The 25,299-nt window shown below is 45.0% G+C and overlaps 1 protein-coding gene across 1 annotated transcript; it reads right to left on the bottom strand.

Annotated features, from left to right (window-relative positions):
* Window positions 1–692: 692 nt before the first annotated feature.
* On the bottom strand, window positions 693–1,679 carry LOC125518773 (glycine-rich protein 2-like). Its single transcript, XM_048683645.1, has one exon. The coding sequence runs from the start codon at window positions 1,597–1,599 to the stop codon at window positions 982–984; it is 618 nt and encodes a 205-aa protein (XP_048539602.1). The 5' UTR covers window positions 1,600–1,679; the 3' UTR covers window positions 693–981.
* Between the last annotated feature and the right edge of the window lie 23,620 nt (window positions 1,680–25,299).

Below are 25,299 nucleotides of genomic sequence, written 5' to 3'. Positions count from 1 at the left end.
GAATTAAAAGGCTAAAAACTGAATAAGAGCTTCAAGACAAAGAGAGACCAAAAGAAGTGCAAGTAGAGCCTTCAGCGTGATTTATCGCTTGTGAAGAATGAAAAACTGAAGAAAAGTGAGGTGCTAAAATACTGAGCTGAATGGGCTTGACTATGAAAGAAAAACTATATGAAAAAAATACTGGACATAAGAAGCCATCGCCAGGCAAGAGCTCATTGAGTGAATAACAAACAGAATAATGAAATGAGAAATGACTGTACAATAAGACAGATAGTTAATCTATGAAAACCACGATATACTGAACAATGATGCAAGCTGACAGACTAAGGAACAAAAAGCATAGAGAAACTGTAAGCAAAACATAGCTTCCAAAACTTCTTGTGATCTCAGTACACACATCTAAATAGTGGGGCTGTTCATTCATGCATTGAACACAATCTGACTGAAATATGACGCATGAAAAAATTCTAATATCTGAACAAATATACTAATACTAATCTCTGAACAATAGCACTCAAGCATGCTACTAAACAATGAACATTCTAGCCTGGACGCCCAGAGGAGCACGCTCTGAGATGCAGACGAAGACCCAACAACTGGAGAAACGAATCCGCGCGAACTGAAAAACGATCAGCTGTTTTTGTTTCTGGAAAAATGAAAAGAACATGCAAGTTTCAATGATATCAAAATCAGACAGCATAACTTGACTTGCATAACTTAGTCCATTCAATCCAATACATAAAGATAGATCAGTCTGTCCCCATCAGACGACACAAGATAACTTCAAACGAACAACACGCCACCAACAATACTTCTGGAACCAAGCTCGCATCGTCGGTTCTTCTTCCTACGAGAAGCACGGGGAACACTACGGCGACATATACTAATACTGATAGGTATAGGTATGACTTGCTGCAGAGTCAGGCGGTAGGAAAAGGAGCGAAGGGGAACGGGGCACTCAGATATGACGGGCAAAGCCGTCTAGTTGGTCTTGTTGGGGCACTCGCGCGAGAAGTGGCCGGACTCGCCGCAGGAGAAGCAGCCGCCACCGCCGCCACCACCGCCACGGCCGCCACCACCTCCGTAGCCACCGCCACCGCCGCCGCCGCCCTGGGGACAGTCCCTGGAGATGTGGCCCTCCTCGCCGCACTTGTAGCACTCACGGCCGCCGCCGCCGCCTCCTCCGTAGCGGCCGCCGCCGCCACCACCTCCATAGCCGCCACCGCCGCCGTAGCTGCCGCCACCGCTGCCGTAGCCGCCGCCACCACCACCGTAGCCGCCGCCGCCGCCGCCGTAGCCGCCTCCACCGTAGCCACCCCCGCCGCGACCCCCGCGGTCACCACCGCCGTCGCCAGGGCGGGAGCCGCCGGCGAGCGCACCTCCTCCTGGTGCGGTGACGTCGGCGGCCTTGGTTCGGCCGTCGTCGCCGGTGATGACCTCAAACTCGACGACGTCGTTCTCGTTGAGGCTGCGGTAGCCGTCGGCCTTGATGGCGGACTGGTGGACGAAGAGGTCCTCGCTGCCGTCCTCCGGGGAGATGAAGCCGAACCCCTTGGTGACGTTGAACCACTTCACGGTTCCCTTCACTCTCTCACCCATCTTGCGCCGCCGCTGGAAACGAAGGACTAAAACCCTAGCAGGAAACCCTAGATCGGTGTGGTGGCTGAGGAATGAGGGAGGAGGTGGGGGGGTCTACATAAATAGTCCGTTTAGTTGGGCTTGTGCAGCAGCTTCGAGGCCCAACCACACAATTAAGTTGGACCTGCTGGTTTTCCATGCGGCCCAGCGACGTGAGTTCACTCGCCTGCTCCCGGGAGCATCTAGTTAACGAGAGCTGCCTCGCAACGATCAGCGTCATTTGGAGCGTTCTCAGTCATTCGCCACGTGTCGCGTTTTGGACACTTCTTTCGGATTTTATTTTTTTATTTTTCCACACGTGTTATCGGCTTTTTAAACGGTTTTTTTTGGGTTTTTTTAACGCTTTGGTTTTTCCCCGGTCTTCCTTAGCTTTTCGATTAAAAAAATATTTTAAAAAAAATTACGAGAAAAAAACACATTTTCTTTTTTTCTCTTTCATGAAAGTCACGGTTTTTTTCGCGAGAGGCACGGTTATGCTTTAGCGAGAGTCACGACCGTGCCTTTCGGAAACGAAAAAAATGGATTTTTGTTTTTTTTCTTTCGCGAGAGTTACGATTTTGTTTCCGCGAGAGGTACGGTTGTGCTTTCGCGAGAGTCACGGCCGTGCCTCTCAGAAACGAGAAAAAAAACATGATTTCTGTTTTTTTCCTTCCACGAGAGTCACGGTTTTGCTTTCACGAAAGGCACGGGCGTGATTTTCGCGAGAGGCACGGGCGTGCCTCTTTCGGAAAGGAAAAAAAACCATGCTCCCGGTTTTGGTTTTTTTCGTCCGGTTTTCTCGTGAAAAAAAGTTCGTCCAAACCTATCAACATGGGATCTAGTTTTGAATATCTCGACGCGAGGAATTCAATAGTGAAAACGGTTCGAGATTTGGACGCACGGTTTAAAAGATAAAATGTTTTGAATAAACGGATCTACGAAAAAAGAAAAACTTCCAGGTTGCGACAAGTAGCATGTTGCATGTGCGCCACTTGTCGGGACCTGGGAAAGTGGAGTGTTCTTTGCAACGAGTACTCCTTAATTAATGATTTCGCCTGCTCCCCGCTCGCTCCAGCTGCTCTGCGGCTCGCTTCGCTCGGCCGCCAGCTAGTTTTTGTTTTTCGTTTTTTTATGTTGTTGGTCTAGTAGAAAAAACCAAACGGTTTGAAAATACTTTTGAAATATATTATGAAATAAAAAAGGTTTAGGATTTTATAAAAAGTCATATATTTGAGCAAAGGTTCGTGAATTTTGAAAAAATAGCGATCTGAAAAAGTTTGTGAAAAATTGTAAAAGGACATCGATTTTGAAAAAAACTTCATCGATTTTGAAAAAAGGTACCAATTTCGAAAAAAAATCAGCAATTTGAAAAAGTTCCTCAATTTTGCAAAAATTACAACTTCAAAAAAATTCATCAAGTTTGACAAAAAAGTCCATCAATTTTGAAACAAAATCATCAAATTAGAAAAAAAAATCATTAAATTTGAAAAGAGATCATAGGTTTTGAAGAAAAAGTTCACAAATTAAAAAAAAAGATCATTGATCTTGAGGAAAATAACGAATTTGAAAAGTTCACGCATTTAAGAAAGAAAAAAGGGGTAAAATAGAAAACGAAAACCAAACAGGAAACAACTGCATTTTTTCAGCGTCACAATTTAAGAAATAAAACTAAGGAGCCCACTTAGTGCGCTCGGTACTTGTTGGGGATATTACTGCTGGGCGTAAACCGGCCTATCTGGGCCGGGTCAACTTTATCAGTAGTTCAAGAGTGATAAAGCCCAAGAAGGTAGATGAGGGCCTAAGGCCCGTAGCCGGTTCAAGACTTGTAGCTATAAACCGGGATTTGTATATAAACTTCTATTGTAAGTTAGGAATAAGGAGAGACCAACCCGGAATACGAATATCGACCGGTGTTGGGACTCTGTGAACCGACAGGTGTCACCCGTGTATATAAGGGGACGACCCGGCGGCGGTTCAGGGAGATAGACAACAACTCGAGACATAGGCGAAGCTTGTTTGCTCCCTAGTCATCGAAACCCCATCAATTCCATCACAACTAGACGTAGGCTTTTACCTTCATCGAAGGGGCCGAACTAGTATAAACTCTCTTGCGTCCCTGTGTCCACTTTAACCCCTTCAAGCTAACCCGTCGCGATGGCTCCACGACTAAGTCCTTTCTCTAGGACATCTGCCGTGACAAAGCCACGACAGTTGGCACCCACTGTGGGGCTATCGCACGATGGTTTTCGGTTCTTGGAGGGCCGCTTTGAAGGACTCGAGGGCTATGCTGTAGGTCAGATGACTAAGAGTCGTCGCGGCAAGTTCTACATCGACGACGCAGGCTGGGGCCCCGAGGTCGGCTCAATTGAGTACGGGTACCGGGTCCCCTTTGGTGGCATTCACGTTTTCATTGGCAAGATCGGTGAACCGGGCCCTGAGCCGAACATCTGCACCGACCTCGTCGAGACGGCTCAGCGTGCACGATCCGCCCGGGTTAAACCGGCCATGAAGCGTGCCTTCATGGGAGTCATCCATGGAGGAAGTTATGAGGATGGATCGGAATCTCGCGGCGATACCGTCGTTTGTTCCGATGACGAGTCATCGACCGGAGAAACCGAATCTCTTTATCAGCTACAAGACAGCCGGATTGGGGGCTGTTCCGATGGCGACAGTATTCCGGACCCCTCTGATCTGCCCAACCGGGTTGGAATATTCATGACTGGCACACAAGCAGCGCTTCATTCTTCGACCGCTGCGGCAACAACCTCCGATTCAGCAGCGGCGACGGCTGCCGGGGCAGGAGGCCCTGTGCGCCCGCCGGCTCAAGTTCTATCAGAGCTATTTGATGCATTGGTTGTGCTTATGGCGGAGGCTAATCCGGCGGATCAGGGCGTTCACAACGCTGAGATTGCAAAAGTGAAGGAACAGATCACCCAGGCCAAGGCAGATCTGGCAGCTGAGGACACCAGGATGGCCACGGAGCGGGCCGCTTTAGACGCACAAGCCTACAGGCTCATGTTGGACCAGAGTGTGTCGCAGGAAGTCATGAGAAGGAAGTACCGATCCCGTTTGCCTCCGGTTTTTGAGGCCAGAGACCTTTTCAATACTCCAGGAGTAGGAACCGGCAATCCGCTGGAGGGAAACCGGGCGGAAGCTCCCGGGACCAGTGCACCGGTTCAGCCTCGTCAGATGGACCTGCCTCGTCAAAACACCGTTATACCTCAGGCTGTTTTAACACCTCCGGGTCACTACTCCAACCCGATGGACAATCTCGTTGCCGCTGCTGCACGGCTGGAGGCCATTCCAATTGAGGGTGATTCGCCGCAGGCAGTAGAGACGCGACGGGTCAAGGAGTTTCTGAGGACAACTTTGGTCCAACAGGAAGCATACTCGTACAGCCGCGACCGAATCCACTCGACCCCCCGCGCAAGCCGGAGCTATAGCAGACATATGGATGAACCGGCAGTGTCGAGTAACGAACGACGTGGAGCACCCCATGGCAACAACCCGACGGGTGGTGCTGATAACGCTCAGGAGGTGGTGAACCGGGCCCGAGCGCGCAGGGAGGCCGAGTTAGCCACACAGCATCAGGCTCGGCAGCTCACGCCGGTTCGTCCAACCATCTCGATCGAACCTGGGGTTACTTCTAGTTCTTTGGGGGTGCCTTGCCTTATCCCCGCTTTACGCAATGTGCGCCTGCCCAAGGATTTCAAGGGCCCGCGCAAGGTACCAAATTACACGGCGGATCAGCCTCCAGAGACATGGGTGGAGAGCTATGAGATGGCCATGGAGATGCTTGATGTGGATGACGCGGCGTGTGCGAAATACTTCACCATGATGCTTGAAGGAACGGCCCGTACTTGGTTAAAAAGCTTGCCGGCTAATTCTATCAGTTCATGGGCCCAATTACAAGTCCGGTTTATCAGCAATTTCAAGGATACATGTAAACAGCGTATGTCGATAGTGGACTTAGCTGCATGCGTCCAGGAGGAAGGAGAATCAACGACTCATTGGGTGCGCCGGGTTTCATAAGTGTTGCACTCATCAGACCGCATCAACGCTGACACCGCAGTATTAACCCTAGAAGGCAACTGCCGGTTTGGGCCCCTGAAGCTGAAGTTGGGACGGATGAAGCGTCATTGCACTGACATGGGGACCCTCATGGCCGCTTTGGTGAAATATGCTGATTCTGATAGTACCAAGGATCCCGAATCTGATGATGACAAGACAGGGAAGGGAAAGAGGAACAGCAACTCCAAAGGTCAGCAGCATCACTGGGCAGGCAATGGTGGTGGAGGCAAGCGTAAAGCGGATGGTAACATGGACTTTGTGGCTAATACCAACGCATAGGACAATGGCCAGCGACGCAAAGGTAAACCGAAAAATCATAATGGGGCACCCAACCCTAACCCAGACCGTCTAAACTATCTGCTAAGCCAGCCCTGTCCAAGACATGGGATGAAGGAGGCGCCAGCAAACCACCTTTGGAAGGATTGCTTTATTATGCAGGAGTTCAAGAATTCTAATAATTTCCGGTATGATCATGAATCTGGCGGTGGCTCAGGATCCGGGCCGGGTTACGGTGGAGGAAGTTCCAGTTCAGGATTTAATGGTAATCCGGACGGACATAATGGTCAAAATAGTAAGAACAACTGGGGTGGTTACAACCAACAGCAGCAACAGTCAGGTTACTAGAGCAACCCAAAGCAGTTGAATAGTGGGCAGTACCATGTCTTCACTACTAGCTTGGACAAGCGAGACCGGAAGGTTCAGAGGCGGGCGGTCAACTCTGTTGAACCGGCCACACCCCGTTATCTACGTTGGTCTGAACAGCCAATCATATGGAGCAGAGATGATCACCCTCCCCAGGTCGATAATCCGGGTCAGTTGGCTCTGGTGGTGGCGCCTCAGGTGGGAGGTTACAAGTTCACCAAGGTGCTCATGAATGGAGGTAGCAGCATTAATATCTTGTACTATGAGACCTTCCGTCGTATGGGGCTGACAGATAAAAATCTTAAACCGTCTAATACGGTGTTCCACGGTGTAGTACCTGGCAGATCAGCATATCCTGTTGGTAAGATAGCTCTGGAAGTGGCCTTTGGGGATGATCATGATTCCAGGTCGGAGACATTGATGTTTGAAGTGGTGAAAATCCAAAGTCCATATCACGCCCTATTTGGGCGACCGGCCTACGCCAAGTTTATGGCACGACCCTGTTATGTGTATTTGCAGCTCAAGATGCCGGGTCACAAGGGGACAATAAAGGTTCACGGAAGCCGCAAAATCTCTTTGGAGTGTGAGGAAGGTGATGCGGCCTATGCAGAGTCGGTTTGTGCCACCGAGGAGCTGAAGTATTATAAGGACAATGTTGATCCTGCGGACATGACTCCATTAAAGAAGCCAACTACGGAGCATGATCCGGCCCTGAAGTTCAAATCGGCAGCAGAAACTAAGCTTGTTGACTTTGTACCTGGCGATTCATCCAAGCAGTTCAGCATCAGTGCTAATTTGGATCCGAAATAGGAAAGCGCACTCATCGAGTTCATCCGTGAGAATCGGGACATTTTTGCATGGAAGCCCTCTGACATGCCAGGTGTACCGAGGCAACTCGCTGAGCACACCCTTAATGTGGATCCTAAATACAAACCGGTGAAACAGTTCCTCCGTCGGTTTAACGAAGAAAGACGCAAGGCAATTGGAGAAGAGGTAGCCAGGCTCTTAGCAGCTGGTTTTATTATTGAAGTTTTTCACCCTGAGTGGCTTGCCAATCCGGTGCTGGTCCTTAAGAAAAACGGCACCTGGCGCATGTGTGTGGATTACACAGATCTTAATAAATCTTGTCCAGCAGATCCTTTTGCCCTCCCCCGTATTGATCAAATTATTGATGCTATGGCGGGTTGTGAGCGTTTAAGTTTTTTGGATGCATATTCTGGCTATCATCAGATCAAAATGGCAGTTAAGGACCAGGAGAAAACGGCATTCATAACTCCCTTTGGAGCCTTCTACTATGTGCCTATGCCCTTTGGGCTCAAGAGTGCCCAGGCAACTTATCAACATTGTGTGCAAAATTGTCTACACAAACAGATTGGCCGTAATGTACACGCCTACGTGGATGATATCGTGGTTAAATCCAGGGAGAAGGAGACTCTGATTGGTGATTTAAAGGAAACTTTTGATAACCTGAGGACATACAAGATGATGCTTAATCCGGACAAATGCGTCTTTGGTGTACCGGCGGGCAAGTTGTTAGGCTTCCTGGTGTCCAATAGGGGAATTGAGGCTAATCCGGAGAAGATCACAGCTATCACCTCCCTAGCTAAACCGAAGTGTATAAATGATGTTCAACGCCTGGCAGGCCGGATTGCCGCGTTAAGCCGGTTTATCAGTCGTCTTGGTGAGAAGGCAATCCCTTTGTATCAGATGTTGAAGAAGACGGATCAGTTTGTCTGGAGTTCTGCTACTGATGAAGCATTTGAGGACTTAAAGCGGCAATTGGCCAATCCGCATGTGCTCGCCGCTCCCATTGACAAGGAGCCGTTACTGCTATATGTTGCTGCTAATGCTCGGGCGGTCAGCATGGCTATTGTGGTGGAGCGAAAGGAGGCAGGTAAGGAGCATCCGGTTCAACGTCCGGTCTATTATATCAGCGAGGTGCTCATTGAGTCCAAGCAAAGGTATCCGCGTTGGCAGAAGCTGGTGTATGGAGTTTTTATGGCAAGCCGGAAGCTTAAACAATACTTCCAAGGGCATCCAATTACGGTGGTCAGTTCTGCTCCTTTGGGGGATATCATCCAGAACCGGGAAGCAACTGGCCGGATTGCCAAGTGGGCTATAGAGTTTGGGCCGCACGATTTGAAGTATGTGCCTCGGACGGCGATTAAGTCTCAAGCACTGGTTGATTTTATCAATGATTGGACGGAAATGCAAGCACCTGAAGAAAAGCCGGATCACACATATTGGACCATCCATTTTGACAGATCCAGGTAATTAGAAGGTTCGGGGGCTGGAGTCGTATTAACTTCCCCACGAGTTGATAAGTTTTGTTATGTTCTCTGCTTAATGTTCCCTTGTACTAACAATGCAGCTGAGTATGAAGCCTTGCTCCATGGTCTCCGGATGGCTAAGGAGATGAATCTAGGTCGAGTTAAGTGCTTCGGTGACTCGGACCTCGTGGCTCAGCAAGTGTCTGTCACTTGGGACTCTAAGGATCCACTCATGGCGGTATATCGTCATGAGGTGGATATTGTTGCAGGTCATTTCAAAGGCTATCAGGTGGACCACGTGGACCGGCGGAAAAATGAAGCGGCAGACGCTTTAAGCCGGTTGGGCTCTCAGCGCAAACCGGTTCCGCCCAATGTTTTTCTGGATGTGCTGCACAACCCGTTGGTCAAGATCCCTGGTGAAGCGGATTTGGCTATTCGTGATCCGGAGGCTCAATTGGTGGCAGCTCTTCATGTTATTCCGGATTGGACGCTTCCCTACCTGGTGTACAAGAACCGGGGCGAGTTACCAGAGGATGAGACTCTGGCCAGACAGATAATCCGGCGATCCAAGTCCATGACTATTATCAACGGCGAGTTGCATCATTGCAGTGTGTCAGGAGCATTTCAACGATGTGTGTCTCCTGAAAAAGGCCGTGAAATTTTGCGTGAGATCCACGCAGGAGATTGTGGTCACCATGCCGGTTCAAAATCTCTAGTGACTAAAGCATTTCGCCATGGCTTCTATTGGTTAACTGCTCATGCTGATGCAGAGGATCTGGTCAGACGATGTGATGGTTGCCAAAAGTTCTCAAGACGTGCTCATGTACCAGCTCAAGAATTGAGAATGATTCCAATTACTTGGCCGTTTGCGACTTGGGGGCTGGATATGGTCGGGCCTTTTCAAAAGGTCCAAAGATAAGAAGACCCACCTCCTGGTGGCGGTTGACAAGTTTACAAAGTGGGTGGAGGCAGAACCTGTTAGCAAGTGTGATGCGGCCATGGCGGTTTAGTTCATTAAAAAAGTGATTTTCCGGTTTGGCTTTCCACATAGTATCATCACAAATAATGGTACCAATTTGTCCAAAGGTGCCATGAAGGAGTTCTGCGAACGGGAGCACATCCGGCTCGACGTTTCATCAGTGGCACACCCACGGTCCAATGGTCAAGCAGAAAGAGCTAATCAAGAGATCTTGAGAGGCATCAAGCCCCGGCTCATGGTTCCTTTGCAGAGAACGCCGGGTTGTTGGGTAGAAGAATTACCATCTGTGTTATGGAGCATCAATACAACACCCAACAGGTCAACAGGATACACACCGTTCTTCATGGTTTATGGAGCGGAGGCGGTTCTCCCCAGTGATATCCGTCATGATTCACCTCATGTGACGGCTTATATTGAAGCGGACAACGAGACAGCACGGCAAGATGCTTTGGACCGGTTGGATGAAGAGCGTGACATAGCAGCCGCCCGATCGGCGATTTACCAACAGGATCTTCGTCGTTATCACAGTCGCCGAGTCAGAACCAGAACCTTCCAGGAAGGAGATTTTGTGCTTCGGCTCATCCAAGATCAGACTGATATGCATAAGTTATCCCCACCTTGGGAGGGGCCTTTCGTGGTCAGCAAGAATCTGCACAACGGGTCATACTATCTGATCGATATTTGAGAGCATAAGGACTCACGTACATCAGAGGAGGAGACCAACAGGCCGTGGAACATAGCTCATCTTCGACCTTATTATACCTGAGCCATTGGTTCTACTTATGTACATATTACAACGATGTATATATTATGATTAAATATAATAAACCGGAACCTCAACTAAAGCGGGGTATCTGTTCTTTTACATCATGTGTGGTTACACGGAGTTGTTCTAAAGCGGCCTCCGGTTTACCCCTTGAGTTCGCTTTTTAAAAGCATCATGTTATATCACTTGGAGGTTTGGTCGTGTCCAAACCAATACCATACCTCTTGATAGGCGAGAGCCACCAGATCACTTGGGGACTTGGTCACGTCTGAACCAGTCATGCCTCTTGATCGGCCTAAGGCCGCAGAATCACTTGGGGGCTTGGTCGAACCCGAACCATTGCCATGCCACTTGGTCGGCATAAATGCCACAGTTTCATTTGGGGACCTGGCTGACTAGAACCATAGTTACACCTAACGGGAGCTTGGTCGTGTTCGGCCATGGTAACGCCATTTGATCAGCTCAAATAAACCTTTTTTGCAAACAGTTTTGTCATTGCTTTTGCTTTGCACTTTTCTTTGCAAGCTACTTTTTTCTTTTTTATTGCGTATTTTTAAAACCGACAAAGTTTTCAACCAATCAATTGACGGAACACAGTTCACGTCAATTCGGAGACTATTTGCCCAGTTTGATCCTTGTTGTTAACATCCTCTTATGGAGTAACACGGTGTTTATTATAACCCGGCACGGTTTACATGGTAAACCAGCGTCATATATATACAGGAGCTGTTATCTCCTCCAACAGTGTGGGTTTGCAAAACTCCGCTTCAAGATTGGCCAAGCCAACTTCACGCTCAACGATGGCAGGTATTATGTATCTCAAAAATTTGGTCATATACTTAAAAAAATTGGATGTTTTGACTTCATATATGCAGACATCATATTCCGCCTGACGGTACAACCGCGGTGGCACTTGAAGAGTTTCTTATTGCAGAAAGTGCTTTGGAAAGTTCATCACCACAGGAAGAACAAATTATGCACGAAGACATATCAACATCAAAAGTATCAGCTAGCCTATTACAAGGCAACACGGTGCCCATAATAATATCATTGTTTTTCGCAAAGGAGAGGCAGTTTTAAAACCGGTTTCCGGTTCAAGCTTGGTCACCAACCTGGCCTGATGGTTGTGGGTCATCCTGCGCCGCTTCAGCCTCCGTTTCTCTACCTAGTGGCTGGAAATCAACAGCTGTCCAGTCGATTCCCATTAATGCTTGAAAAATAGCTTCATCATGGATCAGCAAGGACGGGTCAATATCGGGAGCTAAGTATGCTTACGGATTGGAGGGATCAGATTTTCCGATTCATGGATTGGTGCAGCTATTCGCTTGTTCTGATTGTCATATTGGGCTTGATAATGAGACAAGTCTGCTTCTTCAGCCAATTGACAAGCTAGCGGACGTACCTCCCGGTTTATTGCTCACAGATCCGCTTCACCAAACTCTGACCCGTCTTCCTTCAAGCTGGGATAGCCCTGAGCCGCTTCAATAGGATCAAAATCCGGCACCCAGGCTTTTGCCCGGATTAAGGCATTGATCGCACCGGTTCGAGCAGCAGATTTCTTCAGCTCTTCAACCCGGGCAGCAGGAAGCACCGACAGTTTCATCAGAGTGTCTTGAATCAAAGTGGGCGCCGGTTTGTTATGGGATGCGGTACAGATGATCCGCTGGGCACCAGTATACAATTGTTCAACCAATGTATAGGCGGCTTTCAGTTTCTTCCGCACATCTGACCCCAAGTGACCAATGCGTGTCCCTGAAATACCATAAAGGGTTAATAAACCGGCACTCTGTAAGAAGGCAGAGCCAATTCAGAAGTCAAACTGGCTTACCAAAGATAGCAGTAGTCATGGCATGCACGTGCCGCTTTATGCTGGTCAGTTCATCCGCCACTGGTTTTAGTGCAGCCTCGGCATCCTCTGCTTGTTTGATTAAAGCGGACTTTTCAGTGGCCCAATCCGCCCGCTTCTTCTTGAAGCTCTCCTTAAGCTGTTCCATGGCGCTTAAAGCGTGGATAATTCCTCTTTTGCTTTGGAGGTTTCAGCTTGTTGGGTTTTCAGATTTTCTTGGAGATCGGCGACTTGGCTTTCTTTCGTCTTCAGCTCCGCCTGCATGCAGACAGTTATATGCTTCAACAAACGGTACAAGGATTGAAGTACCAACCACATAACAAGTTATGCACTTAGCACTTGGGGGCTAATGCATATTCAATCTTCATCTTTCAATTACTTACAAAGTCCCAAGATCAATACAAGTATTCAACTTGGCACTTGGGGGCTAATGGGGCCAGTGTCTTGTGGATGGAGTTGGAAATCGGCCAAAACATCCCAGTAAAATTTAGAACCGGGCGGCTTAAAGCCCCGAGCTAAGTGATCTACGAAAACAACAACCTCTCCTTCTTGAGGAGTGGGAGGGCATTCTTTGCCAGGAGCCCTCCAATGGATGGTATCTTTGCTGCCTAAAGCGCCGATCAGGACTAGATCGTCCAGCTGAGCCTCTGTGATGCGAGAAGGAACCCATTTGCACTCATATACTTGCTTGGCCATGATGGAATCTACAAGGTAGAAGATCCCGGTTCAAAAATGCATTTGATCAAGGTACATTGGTATGTGCAATGTTAAACCGGAGACAGATCTATCTGAACCGGAGTTTTATGAAGCAACAACATCTGGCGGTTCAACAAGGGGACTAATGGTATATACCGGTTTGGCAAATTTTTTCTACAAGGTTAAACCGCCTGGTTTAAACATTGAAGCAGATGAGTAAGTTTATAGAAACAGATTTCGTAAGATTTCTCTACAGCGATGCATCTGAAGCAAGTTCAGAAAAAAGATAAATATTCAGAGGTCCAAAGGGAGCAGTACCGAATCAATGAGCAAGACGTACATACAGATCTATGGTTTTGAGATGTGTAAGTGAAGGCGGAGGGTAAACAGCTACCATTGCACAGAATAAAGATTTGCGGAGTCATCTAAAGATCTATCGTATGAGCAAGAGGCAGACGATGAACACTGAAGAACTGTGAAACCCTAGGTCAGATCTGCGGGGGAAAGGATAGAAGATTTACCGGAGCTGAGGAAGACGCGGAAGGTTGCCGCAATGCTCTGGTGCGCCCAGGTTGATGCAGCGGCCAAGGTTGAGGCAGAGGTCGACGGCGGCGGCGGAGCTCCGAGGCTGGCGACGCGAGGAAGATGAAGAAGAAAGGCACGAAGGGGAGAAAAGAAATGACCCTTCAGTCCTATTTATAAGGCAAAAGAACATGTGTCAGGCGCGACAATCAAGGGGCCACGAAACGGAGCTGTCGCCTCGATTTCCGCAGATCTATTAAACAAAGAAGCATAATGGATAGCTTCGTTATGACAGGTGACGTCACTCCAGTTTACAGCAATCAGAGAAGATGACATCATGGCGGTTTACCAATTTATGAGAAGATGTTGAAGATGAAGCTTTTGTTAAAGGATTGACATGAACCCGTTCAAATCAATCTGGGGCCTAATGTTGGGGATATTACTGCTGGGCGTAAACCGGCCTATCTGGGCCGGGTCAACTTCATCAGTAGTTCAAGAGTGATAAAGCCCAAGAAGGCAGATGAGAGCCTAAGGCCCGTAGCCGGTTCAAGACTTGTAGCTATAAACCGGGATTTGTATATAAACTTGTATTGTAAGTTAGGAATAAGGAGAGACCAACCCGGAATACGAATATCGACCGGTGTTGGGACTCTATGAACCGACGGGTGTCACCCGTGTATATAAGGGGACGACCGGGCGGCGGTTCAGGGAGATAGACAACAACTCGAGACATCGGCGAAGCTTGTTTGCTCCCTAGTCATCGAAACCCCATCAATTCCATCACAACTAGACGTAGGATTTTACCTTCATCGAAGGGGCCGAACTAGTATAAACTCTCTTGCGTCCCTGTGTCCACTTTAACCCCTTCAAGCTAACCCATCGCGATGGCTCCACGACTAAGTCCTTTCTCTAGGACATCTGCCGTGACAAAGCCACGACAGTACTAAACCGGGAGGAGCTCGAATCGAACCACATCGTGCACACCTTTTTTAGGGTTTAAAACAATAAAATGGTAACTGGGTCGGCCTAGAGTGTTGGGGATATCCATGCCAGGTAGGCACATACCTTGATAAAGTTAGGAAGAAATTCAAAATGGATTAGTCAAAAAAGGGTTCTTGCATGTGTTACGAGGTGTGAAGTTTGAGTCAGACTCAATGACCGACCACTGCGTAAGGGATGGACAAGACAATTCCCGAGCTCTTCGCAATTTTCAAAGCTGCGAAGGTAGAAATCAAGAAGGAGCATCAAGTGTTGATGGTTAACAAGACCACTAGTTTTAAGAAAAAGGGCAAGGGAAAGAAGGGAAACTTCATGAAAAATGGCAAGCAAGTTGCCACTCCCGGAAAGAAGCCCAAAGCTGGACCCAAGCCTGAAACTGAGTGCTTCTACTGCAAATGGGCTGGTCAGTGGAAGCGGAACTGCCCCACGTATTTGGCGGATAAGAAGGATGGCAAAATGAACAAATGTATATTCGATATACATGTTATTGATGTATACCTTACTAATGCTCGTAGTAGCGCCTGAGTATTTGATACTGGTTCGGTTGCTCATATTTGTAACTCGAAATAGGGGCTACTGATTAAACGAAGATTGGCTAAGGATGAGGTGACGATGCGCGTTGGGAATGGTTCCAAAGTCGATGTGATCGCCGTCGGCACGCTACCTCTACATCCACCTTCGGGATTAGTTTTAGACCTGAATAATTATTATTTGATGCCAGCGTTGAGCATGAACATTATATCTGGATCTTGTTTAGTGCGAGACAGTTATTCATTTAAATCGGAGAATAATGGTTGTTCTATTTATATGAGTAATATCTTTTATGGTGATGCACCCTTGAAGAGTGGTCTATTTTTGTTGAATCTCGATTGTGGTGATACACATATTCATAATATTGATGCCAAAAGATGCAAAGTTGATAATGATAGTGCAACATATTTGTGACATTGTCGTTTAGGTCATATTGGTGTAAAGCGCATGAAGAAACTCCATGCAGACGGGCTTTTGGAATCACTTGATTATGAAACATTTGATACTTGCGAACCATGCCTCATGGGCAAGATGACTAAAAGTCCATTCTCCGAAACAATGGAGCGAGCTAATGACTTATTGCAAATAATACATGCCAATGTATGCAGTCCAATAAGTGTTGAGGTTCGTGGCGGATATCGTTATTTTCTGACCTTCACAGATGATTTGAGCAGATATGGGTATATCTACTTAATGAAACACAAGTCTGAAACATTTGAAAAGTTCAAAAAAATTCAGAGTGAAGTGGAGAATCATCGTAACAAGAAAATAAAGTTTCTACGATCTGATCGCGGAGGCGAATATTTGAGTTACGAGTTTAGCCTTTATTTAAAACAATGTGGAATAATTTCACAACTCACGCCACCTGGAACACCACAGCGTAATGGTGTGTTCGAACGTCGTAACCGTACTTTATTAGATATGGTGTGATCTATGATGTCTCTTACCGATTTACCAATATCGTTTTGGGGTTATGCATTAGAGACAGCTTCATTCATGTTAAAGGGGCACCATCTAAATCCATTGAGACGACACCGTATGAACTGTGGTTGGGCAAGAAACCTAAGATGTCATTTCTTAAAGTTTGGGGTTGCGGCACTCATGTCAAAAGGCTTCAGCCTGATAAGCTCGAACCCAAATCGGAGAAGTGTGTCTTCATAGGATACCCTAAAGAAACAATTGGGTACACCTTCTACCACAAATCCGAAGGCAAGATCTTTGTTGCCAAGAATGGAAACTTTCTAGAGGTGTTTCTCTCGAAAGAAGTGAGTGGGAAGAAAGTAGAACTTGATGAGGTAATTATACCTTCTCTCGAATTGGAAGGTAGCTCATCACAGAAAACCGTTCTCGTGATGCCTACACCAACTAGAGAGGAAGCTAATGATAATGATCAGGAAACTTCGGATCAAGTTACTACTGAACCTTGTAGGTCAACCAGAGCACGATTCGCACCAGAGTGGTACGGTAATCCTGTTCTGGAAGTCATGTTACTAGACCATGACAAACCTACGAACTATGAAGTAGCTATGACGAGCCCAGATTTCGATAAATGGCTTGAGGCCATGAAATCTGAGATAGGATCCATGTATGAGAACAAAGTATGGACTTTGGTGGACTTGCCCGATGATCGGCGAGCCATAGAGAATAAATGGATCTTCAAGAAGAAGACTGACGCTGATGGTAATGTTACTGTCTACAAAGCTTGACTTGTCGCAAAAGGTTTTCGACAAGTTTAAGGAGTTGACTACGATGAGACTTCTCACCTGTATCGATGCTTAAGTCTGTCCGATTCATGTTAGCAATTGCCGCATTTTATGATTATGAAATCTGGCAAATGGACGTCAAAACTGCATCCCTTAATGGATTTCTTAAAGAAGAGTTGTATATGATGCAGTCAGAAGGTTTTGTCAATCCTAAAGGTGATAACAAAGTGTGCAAGCTCCAGCGATCCATCTATGGACTGGTGCAAGCATCTCGGAGTTGGAATATACGCTTTGATGAGGTGATCAAAGCATATGGTTTTATACAGACTTTCAGAGAAGCCTGTATTTACAAGAAAGTGAGTGGGAGCTCTGTAACATTTCTAATATTATATGTGGATGGCATATTGTTGATTGGAAATGATGTAGAATTTCTGGATAGCATAAAAGGATACTTGAATAAGAGTTTTTCAATGAAAGACCTCGGTGAAACTGCTTATATATTGGGCATCAAGATCTATAAAGATAGATTAAGACGCTTAATAGGATTTTCACAAATCACATACCTTGATAAAGTTTTGAAGAAGTTCAAAATGGAACAGTCAAAGAAAGGGTTCTTGCGTGTGTTACAAGGTGTGAAGTTGAGTCAGACTCATTGCCCGACCACTGCAGAAGATAGAGAGAAAATGAAAGTCATTCGCTATGCCTCAGCCATAGGTTCTATCATGTATACTATGATGTATACTAGACCTGATGTGTGCCTTGCTATAAGTTTAGCAGGGAGGTACCAAATTAATCCAGGAGTGGATCACTGGACAACGGTCAAGAACATCCTGAAGTACCTGAAAAGGACTAAGGGTATGTTTCTCGTTTATGGAGGTGACAAAGAGCTCGTCATAAACGGTTACGTCGATACTAGTTTTGACACTGATCCGGATGACTCTGAGTCACAAAACGGATATGTATTTATATTGAATGGTGGAGCTGTTAGTTGGTGTAGTTCCAATCAGAGCGTCATGGCGGGATCTACATGTGAAGCAGAGTACATAGATGCTTTAGAAGCAACAAATGAAGGAGTTCATATTCAATATAGGTGTAATACCTAGTGCATCGGGTCTAATGAAAGTCTTTTGTGACAATACTGGAGAAATTGCCTTAGCGAAGGAATCCAGATTTCATGAAAGAACCAAACACATCTAGAGACGCTTCAACTCCATCCGTGATCAAGTCGAGGAGGGAGACATAGAGATTTGCAGAATACATACATATCTGAATGTAGCAGACCCATTGACTAAGCCTCTTCCACAAGCAAAACATGATCAGCACCAAGACACCATGGGTGTTAAAATCACTACAATGTAATCTAGATTATTGACTCTGGTGCAAGTGGGAGACTGAAGGAAATATGCCCTAGAGGCAATAATAAAGTTTTTATTTTATATTTCCTTATTATTCATGATAAATGTCTATTATTCATGCTAGAATTGTATTGACCAGAAACCCAAATACATGTGTGAATACATAGACAAATGATACGTCTCCAACGTATCTACTTTTCCAAACACTTTTGCCCTTGTTTTGGACTCTAACTTACATGATTTGAATGGAACTAACCCAGACTGACGTTGTTTTCAGCAGAATTACCATGGTGTTATTTATGTGCAGGAACAAACGTTCTCAGAATAACCTGAAACTTCACGGAGCCACTTCTCAGAAAATATGAAAAATACCTGCAAAAGATGAAGGCCAGGAGCCCACCACCTGTCCACGAGGGTGGGGGGCGCGCCCCCTACCTCGTGGGCCCTTTGTTGCCTCTCCGACTCCAACTCCAACTCCATATATTGAGTTTCGGAGAGAGAGAAAACCAGGGAGAAGAAATCATCGCGTTTTATGATACGGAGCCGCCGTCAAGCCTTAAAACCTCTCGGGAGGGCTGATCTGGAGTCCGTTCGGGGCTCCGGAGAGGGGAATCCGTCGCCATCGTCATCATCACCATCCTCCATCACCAATTTCATGATGCTCATCACCGTGCATGAGTAATTCCATCGTAGGCTTGCTGGACGGTGATGGGTTGGATGGGATCTATCATGTAATCGAGTTAGTTTTGTTAGGGTTTGATCCCTAGTGTCCACTATGTTATGAGATTGATGTTGCTATGACTTTGCTATGCTTAATGCTTGTCACTAGGGCCCAAGTGCCATGATTTCAGATCTGAACCTATTATGTTTTCATCAATATATGAGTGTTCTTGATCCTATCTTGTAAGTCTATAGTCACCTATTATGTGTTATGATCCGTTAACCCCGAAGTGACAATAATCGGGATACTTACCGGTGATGACCGTACTTTGAGGAGTTCATGTATTCACTATGTGTTAATGCTTTGTTCCGGTTCTCTATTAAAAGGAGGCCTTAATATCCCTTAGTTTTTTTCGTAAGGACCCTGCTGCCACGGGAGGGTAGGACAAAAGATGTCATGCAAGTTCTTTTCCATAAGCACGTATGACTATATTCGGAATACATGCCTACATTACATTGACGAACTGGAACTAGTTCCGTGTCACCCTAGATTATGACTGTTACATGATGAACCGCATCTGGCATAATTCTCGATCACTGATCCATTGCCTATTATATGTTCTTCGCTTATTTACTTTCCCGTTGCTATTGCTATCATCACTACAAAATACCAAAAACATTACTTTTATTACTGTTACCTTTTGCTACCGTTACCACTACTATCATATTACTTTGCTACTAAACACTTTGCTGCAGATATTAAGTTTCCAGGTGTGGTTGAATTGACAACTCAGCTGCTAATACTTGAGAATATTCTTTGGCTCCCCTTGTGTCGAATCAATAAATTTGGGTTGAATACTTTACCCTCGAAAATTGTTGCGATCCCCTATACTTGTGGGTTATCAAGACTATTTTCTGGCGCCGTTGCCGGGGAGCATAGCTCTATTCTTTGAGTCACTTGGGATATATATATCTGCTTATCATTATGAAGAACTTGAAAGATCCAAGAACCAAGATTTATCCCTCAACTACGAGGGGAGGTAAGGAACTGCCATCTAGCTCTGCACTTGATTCACCTTCTGTTTTAAGTAAGCTTGCGACACCTACACCTGCTTCTGCTATTTGTTCTGATATGTCGCATGTTATTGATGATGCCACTTCTGCTATGCATGATACTTATGATGAAACTACCTCTATGCCTGATACTACTGTGCCACTTAGTGATTTTCTTGATGAACAACTTGCTAGGGCTAGAGAGATTGAAAATATTGAATCTGATGATACTGATGAAAGTGATGATGAAGAATCACTTGTTATTCCTAAGGGTTATGTTTTTGATCAAGAAGCTTCTTTCGCTATTTTAGCTTGCAAAAATAGAAATGAACTCAAAAGGTTATTAGCTAAATGGAGTAAGCAATCTCTAAATACTAGAATGAAACCTGACCCTGCTTTTGCTACTTCACCCATCTTTGTTACTGATAAGGATTATGAATTCTCTGTTGATCCTGATATAATTACTTTGGTTGAATTTGATCCTTTTCATGGTTATGAATCTAAAATTGTTGTGGCACATCTTACTAAATTGAATGATACAGCCACCCTGTTCACTAAAGATGAGAGAACTCGTTACTTTTACATCCTTAAAATATTTTCATTCTCATTAAAGGGTGATTCTAAGATATGGTTTAATTCTCTTGATCCTGGTTGTGTGCGTAGTCCCCAGGATATGATTTATTACTTCTCTACTAGATATTTTCCTGCTCATAAGAAACAAGCTGCTTTAAGGGATATATATATAATTTTGTGCAACTTGAAGAAGAGAGTCTCCCACAAGCTTGGGGGAGGCTTCTCCAATTACTTAATGCTTTGCCTGATCATCCTCTTAAGAAAAATGAAATAATTGATATCTTTTATAATGGACTAACCGATGCCTCCAGAGATTACCTGGATAGTTGTGCTGGTTCTGTTTTCAGGGAAAGAACACCGGATGAAGCTGAAATTTTATTAAACAATATGTTGACAAATGAAAATAATTGGACACCTCCGGAGCCAATTCCTGAGCCTATTCCTAAACCAACTCCGAAGAAGAGGGGTATTCTATTTCTCAGTCCTGAAGATATGCAAGAGGCAAAGAAATCTATGAAAGAAAAAGGTATTAAAGCTGAAGATGTTAAGAATTTACCTCCTATTGAAGAAATACATGGTCTTAATTTACCGCCTGTTGAAGAAACATATGATCTTAATCCTTTACCTATTGAAGAAACTCATGGTCTTGATAACCCGACACAGGTAGTAAAGGTAAATTCTCTCTATAGATATGATAAAGCTGAAATCCCATTCACTAAGTTTGCTAGCCCATGCTTAGATGAGTTTGATAAATTTATGGCTAAGCAAGAAGATTTTAATACTTATTTTGGTAGACAATTGAAATACAATTTAAATATGCTTGAACACTTGGGTGATTATATGGCTAATGTCAAAGGTGAACTTAAACTTATTAGTAAACACGCTTCTATGGTTACCACTCAAGTAGAACAAGTACTTAAAGCTCAAAATGATTTGCTTAATGAATTAGAATAGTAAAGATAATGATAATGCTGTTAGAGTGGCTACTAGAACTGGTAGAATGACTCAGGAACCTTTGTATCCTGAAGGCCACCCTAAGAGAATTGAGCAAGATTCTTAGAGAAATAATATAGATGTACCTAGTTCTTCTAAAAAGAAGAAAAAGAAAAATGATAGGACTTTGCATGCTTCTAGTGAACCTATTACTGAAACACCTGAGAATCCAAATGATATTTCTATTTTTGATGCTGAAACTTAATCTGGTAATGAACCTGAAACTAGTGATAATGCTAATAATAATGTTCATAATGATGCTCAACCTAGTAATGATAATGATGTAGAAATTGAACCCGTTGTTGATCTTGATAACCCACAATCAAAGAATCAACGTTATGATAAGAAAGACTTTGTTGCTAGGAAACATGGTAAAGAAAGAGAGCCTTGGGTTCAGAAACCCATGCCTTTTTCTCCCAAACCATCCAAGAAAAAGGATGATGAGGATTTTGAGCGCTTTGCTGAAATGATTAGACCTATCTTTTTGCGTATGCAATTAACTGATATGCTCAAAACCAATCCTTATGCTAAGTACATGAAAGATATCATTACAAATAAAAGAAAGATACCGGAAGCTGAAATTTTCACCATGCTTGCTAATTATACTTTTAAGGGTGGAATACCAAAGAAATTTGGAGATCCAGGAGTACCCACTATACCATGCTCCATTAAAAGAAATTATGTTAAAACTGCTTTATGTGATATTGGAGCCGGTGTTAGTGTTATGCCTCTCTCTTTATATCATAGACTTGATTTGAATAATTTGACACCTACTGAAATATCTTTGCAAATGGCTGATAAATCAACTGCTATACCTGTCGGTATTTGTGAGGATGTGCATGTTGTAGTTGCAAACGTTACTATTTTAATAGACTTTGTTATTCTTGATATTCCCGAGGACGATAGTATGTCTATTATTCTTGAAAGACCCTTTTTGAATACTGCAGGGGCGGTTATTGATTGCACTAAAGGCAATGTCACTTTTCATGTTAATAGTAATGAGCATACAGTACACTTTCCGAGGAAATAACCTCAAGTTGACAGTATCAACTCTATTGGAAAAATTCCATCGATTATATTTAGAGGTTTTGAATTTCCTCTTCCTACTGTCAAGAAGAAATATGATATTCTTATTATTGGGATGCGCATATCCCCGTTGAGGTAACATAGTGTTATTCGAAATTTCTCCGGTTCCATGTTATTCGAAATGAGTTCGTTAACAAGACTTGATCAACCTTGTTAGTGGATTCCTTTTGATGACCATGAGATGGATGAAACTAGAAAGCACAACCTTCTGTACCCCACTTTTACTTTCTGTTATTTATATAAAATAAAATAAAAATAAATATTTTTCTGTCTGTTATCTGATTATCCGTGCAATATAAAAATACCCTGAAAATAAAAGTTCTCCAAATGCCCTGAAGTTTAAATATGATTTTTTCTAAAATATTTGAGAATATTTGGCACTGAGAACACAACAGGGGGGTCAACCACCTGCCCACGAGGGTGGAGGGTGCGCCCTGCCCCCTGGGTGTGCCCCCTGCCTCGTGGGCCCATGGTGGCCCTCCTCCACTTATTCCTGCACCCACACACTTCTTCCTCCCACAAACACAAATATCTAGCTTAAGCACGAGTTCTAGCTCGTTTTGCTGCCATTTTCGATCTCCTTGCTCAAAACACCTCTCACAAAACTGCTTGGGGAGATTGTTTCTTGGTATGTGACTCCTTCATTGGTCCAATTAGTTTTTGTTCTAGTGCTTTATTCATTGCAAAATTTTGCTGCTTAGGTGACCCTGTTCTTGAGCTTGCATGTCAAATTTATATGGTCAAAAGTAGTTTTGATGCATGATATAGGCCCTAGGCACTTGTAGGAGTAGTTGCTATCAATATTATTGAGTTTGGTTTACTTTTATTTTGAAGTTACTAAAAATTTCAGAATTTTTCAGAAAATGATGAGGAGACTATTGAGGGGCTCATCGAGCCAAAGCTCGAAGGAAAAGGCACCGAAGCCTAAGTATAATTTGCCACGCACCATGGAGGTTCGGGCGTATGAATGGCCTTCCGATGGTTTCTTGAGAGCAGCCGGTATTTATGAAGATTTTCATGAAATTGCTAAGAATGCAGGCCTCATCGCTTTCCTCCATGACTAATGCGATTAGTATCTCTTACTCACAAATACCTTTGTGCAAAACTTTCATTTCCATTCTAGGAACTCGCCACCTACGGTGGAGTTTCATTTATATGATGAGCATCAGGAGATGTCACTTTATGATTTTTGTCGGACTTGTTTAGTCCCTTTTGAGGGCAAGACAGAAGAACCACATCGTGACGATGTGGAGGGGTTTATTGATACCATCACTGTAGGGGAAACAAGGAAGGTTTCCGATGCATGAATCACTAGCATACATTTTCCTGTTTTACGTTATTTTGCATTATTTTCTAGTCGTTGCTTAATTGGTCGCGGAAACTGTGGAAACCTTAGTATCCCTGATATTATTATTCTGCTCCACGGTTTAACAGTGATAACACTTTTAGTATGGGCGGAATTATTGCTAAACGGTTAAGTCGGAACCTACCAAAGACCCCATCTTTGGAGGCATCTATGCTTCACGCCTAACTGCACATTTTAATATACCTATTAGGCATTTTGAGAAGGAAGAAAAGGTGCTGCCTCGTGTTTATCTAGATTATACAAGTATGGTGGCACATGATTTTATTGTTAAGAATAGGGAAGAAGAGCTTAAATATCAATTGTTCTTTAATAAACATCATCCTGAGACTATTACCCTACCTGCTCCTTCTTTGTTTGATTTATTTTCAGGCACGTACCTTGTTCCATTGAAGGCTATTCATGCCTACCGGAACCCTGCACCAGCCGAGGAGTCAGAGCCGGAACCATAAGTTGATCCTTCACGACAGTCTAATTACCAGTGGGATCCAGAGATGATTGTCAGCCAGTGGTGTCGGGGACAATGTTAAACCGGTGGACAATATCAAACCGGCAGACAATGTTAAACCGACAGACAATGTTAAACCGGCAGACGTTAAGAAGCCCAGGAAGGGAAGTCAAAATAGTTTAAGTCTTAGTCCGAGATGGACTCTACATGTAACCCGCCCCTTCAACATATATAAGGAGGGGTAGGGCTCCTCAAAGAGGGACAAGCTACAAGCAAGAAGAAACAATCTTAGGGCTAGACACAAAGAGGAGAGCCGGTTTACGGCGACTCCCTCGTGATGATAATGAGACCTAGCCTCAAACAGCATGTAGGGTTGTTACCGGATGATATTTCCCGGGGCCCGAAGCTGTCTAAACCTTTGTCTTGCGTTGCGTCCCTCGATTCCACTCAACCCCTCTCAAGCTACCACATAGATGCGTTGGCCTCACGACTAAGTCCTCACACTAGGACATCTGACGTGACAATTCCACGACAGTTGACGCCCACCGTGGCGCTGGCGCACGGTGGTGTTGAGTTTTTGGAGGGATCTCTCCAACGGATCGAGAAGCTCGTGATTAATCAGTTAAACCGGCACAGAGGAAATTACACAGAATAAACCGGCATGGAATAGCCATAGGCAGAGCCAATAAATCATTGCTTTTGGATTAAAGCTGGAGTTATGCAGCAGTACGCGCCTCTACGTCTGGATGATCCAGCGAAACCGAGTTGAAGACAAGATAGACATCGGAACTATTAGAGGGCCGGACGTGCTAAAAGCAAAGTCAAGGAAAAAAGTCAAGAAAAAGAAACAGAGCCGTCCGTAACCGTCCGTAACTCGGACTCATCTGCGCCTGCGCCCCCGAACCGCTCGTTTGGTCCGAGCCACTACGCCTCTCCTATCGCGGCCGGGCCGGTCGTCGCCGTTGACTCCGGTTTGTCTCCAATACACCTACAGACCGCTGCTGCGATTCAACCACGGCCGGCGCGCCGTTCTGCAGTAACGGCCTCTGCCGGCACACCAAGCCGCCGATGCGGCCTCCGCGCTCGGCCTCCCGCGCTCTGAGCCGCCTGGCCATGCAGCCGCCTC

This window comes from Triticum urartu, chromosome 1 (genome assembly GCF_003073215.2).
Source record: "Triticum urartu cultivar G1812 chromosome 1, Tu2.1, whole genome shotgun sequence".
In the NCBI taxonomy this organism is placed as follows: Eukaryota; Viridiplantae; Streptophyta; class Magnoliopsida; order Poales; family Poaceae; genus Triticum; species Triticum urartu.
This window is presented reverse-complemented; position numbering and strand designations above follow the sequence as displayed.

Coding starts and splice junctions, on each gene's coding strand:
- LOC125518773 (XM_048683645.1), bottom strand. CDS start 1,599: ATGGGTGAGAGAGTGAAGGGAACCGTGAAGTGGTTCAACGTCACCAAG.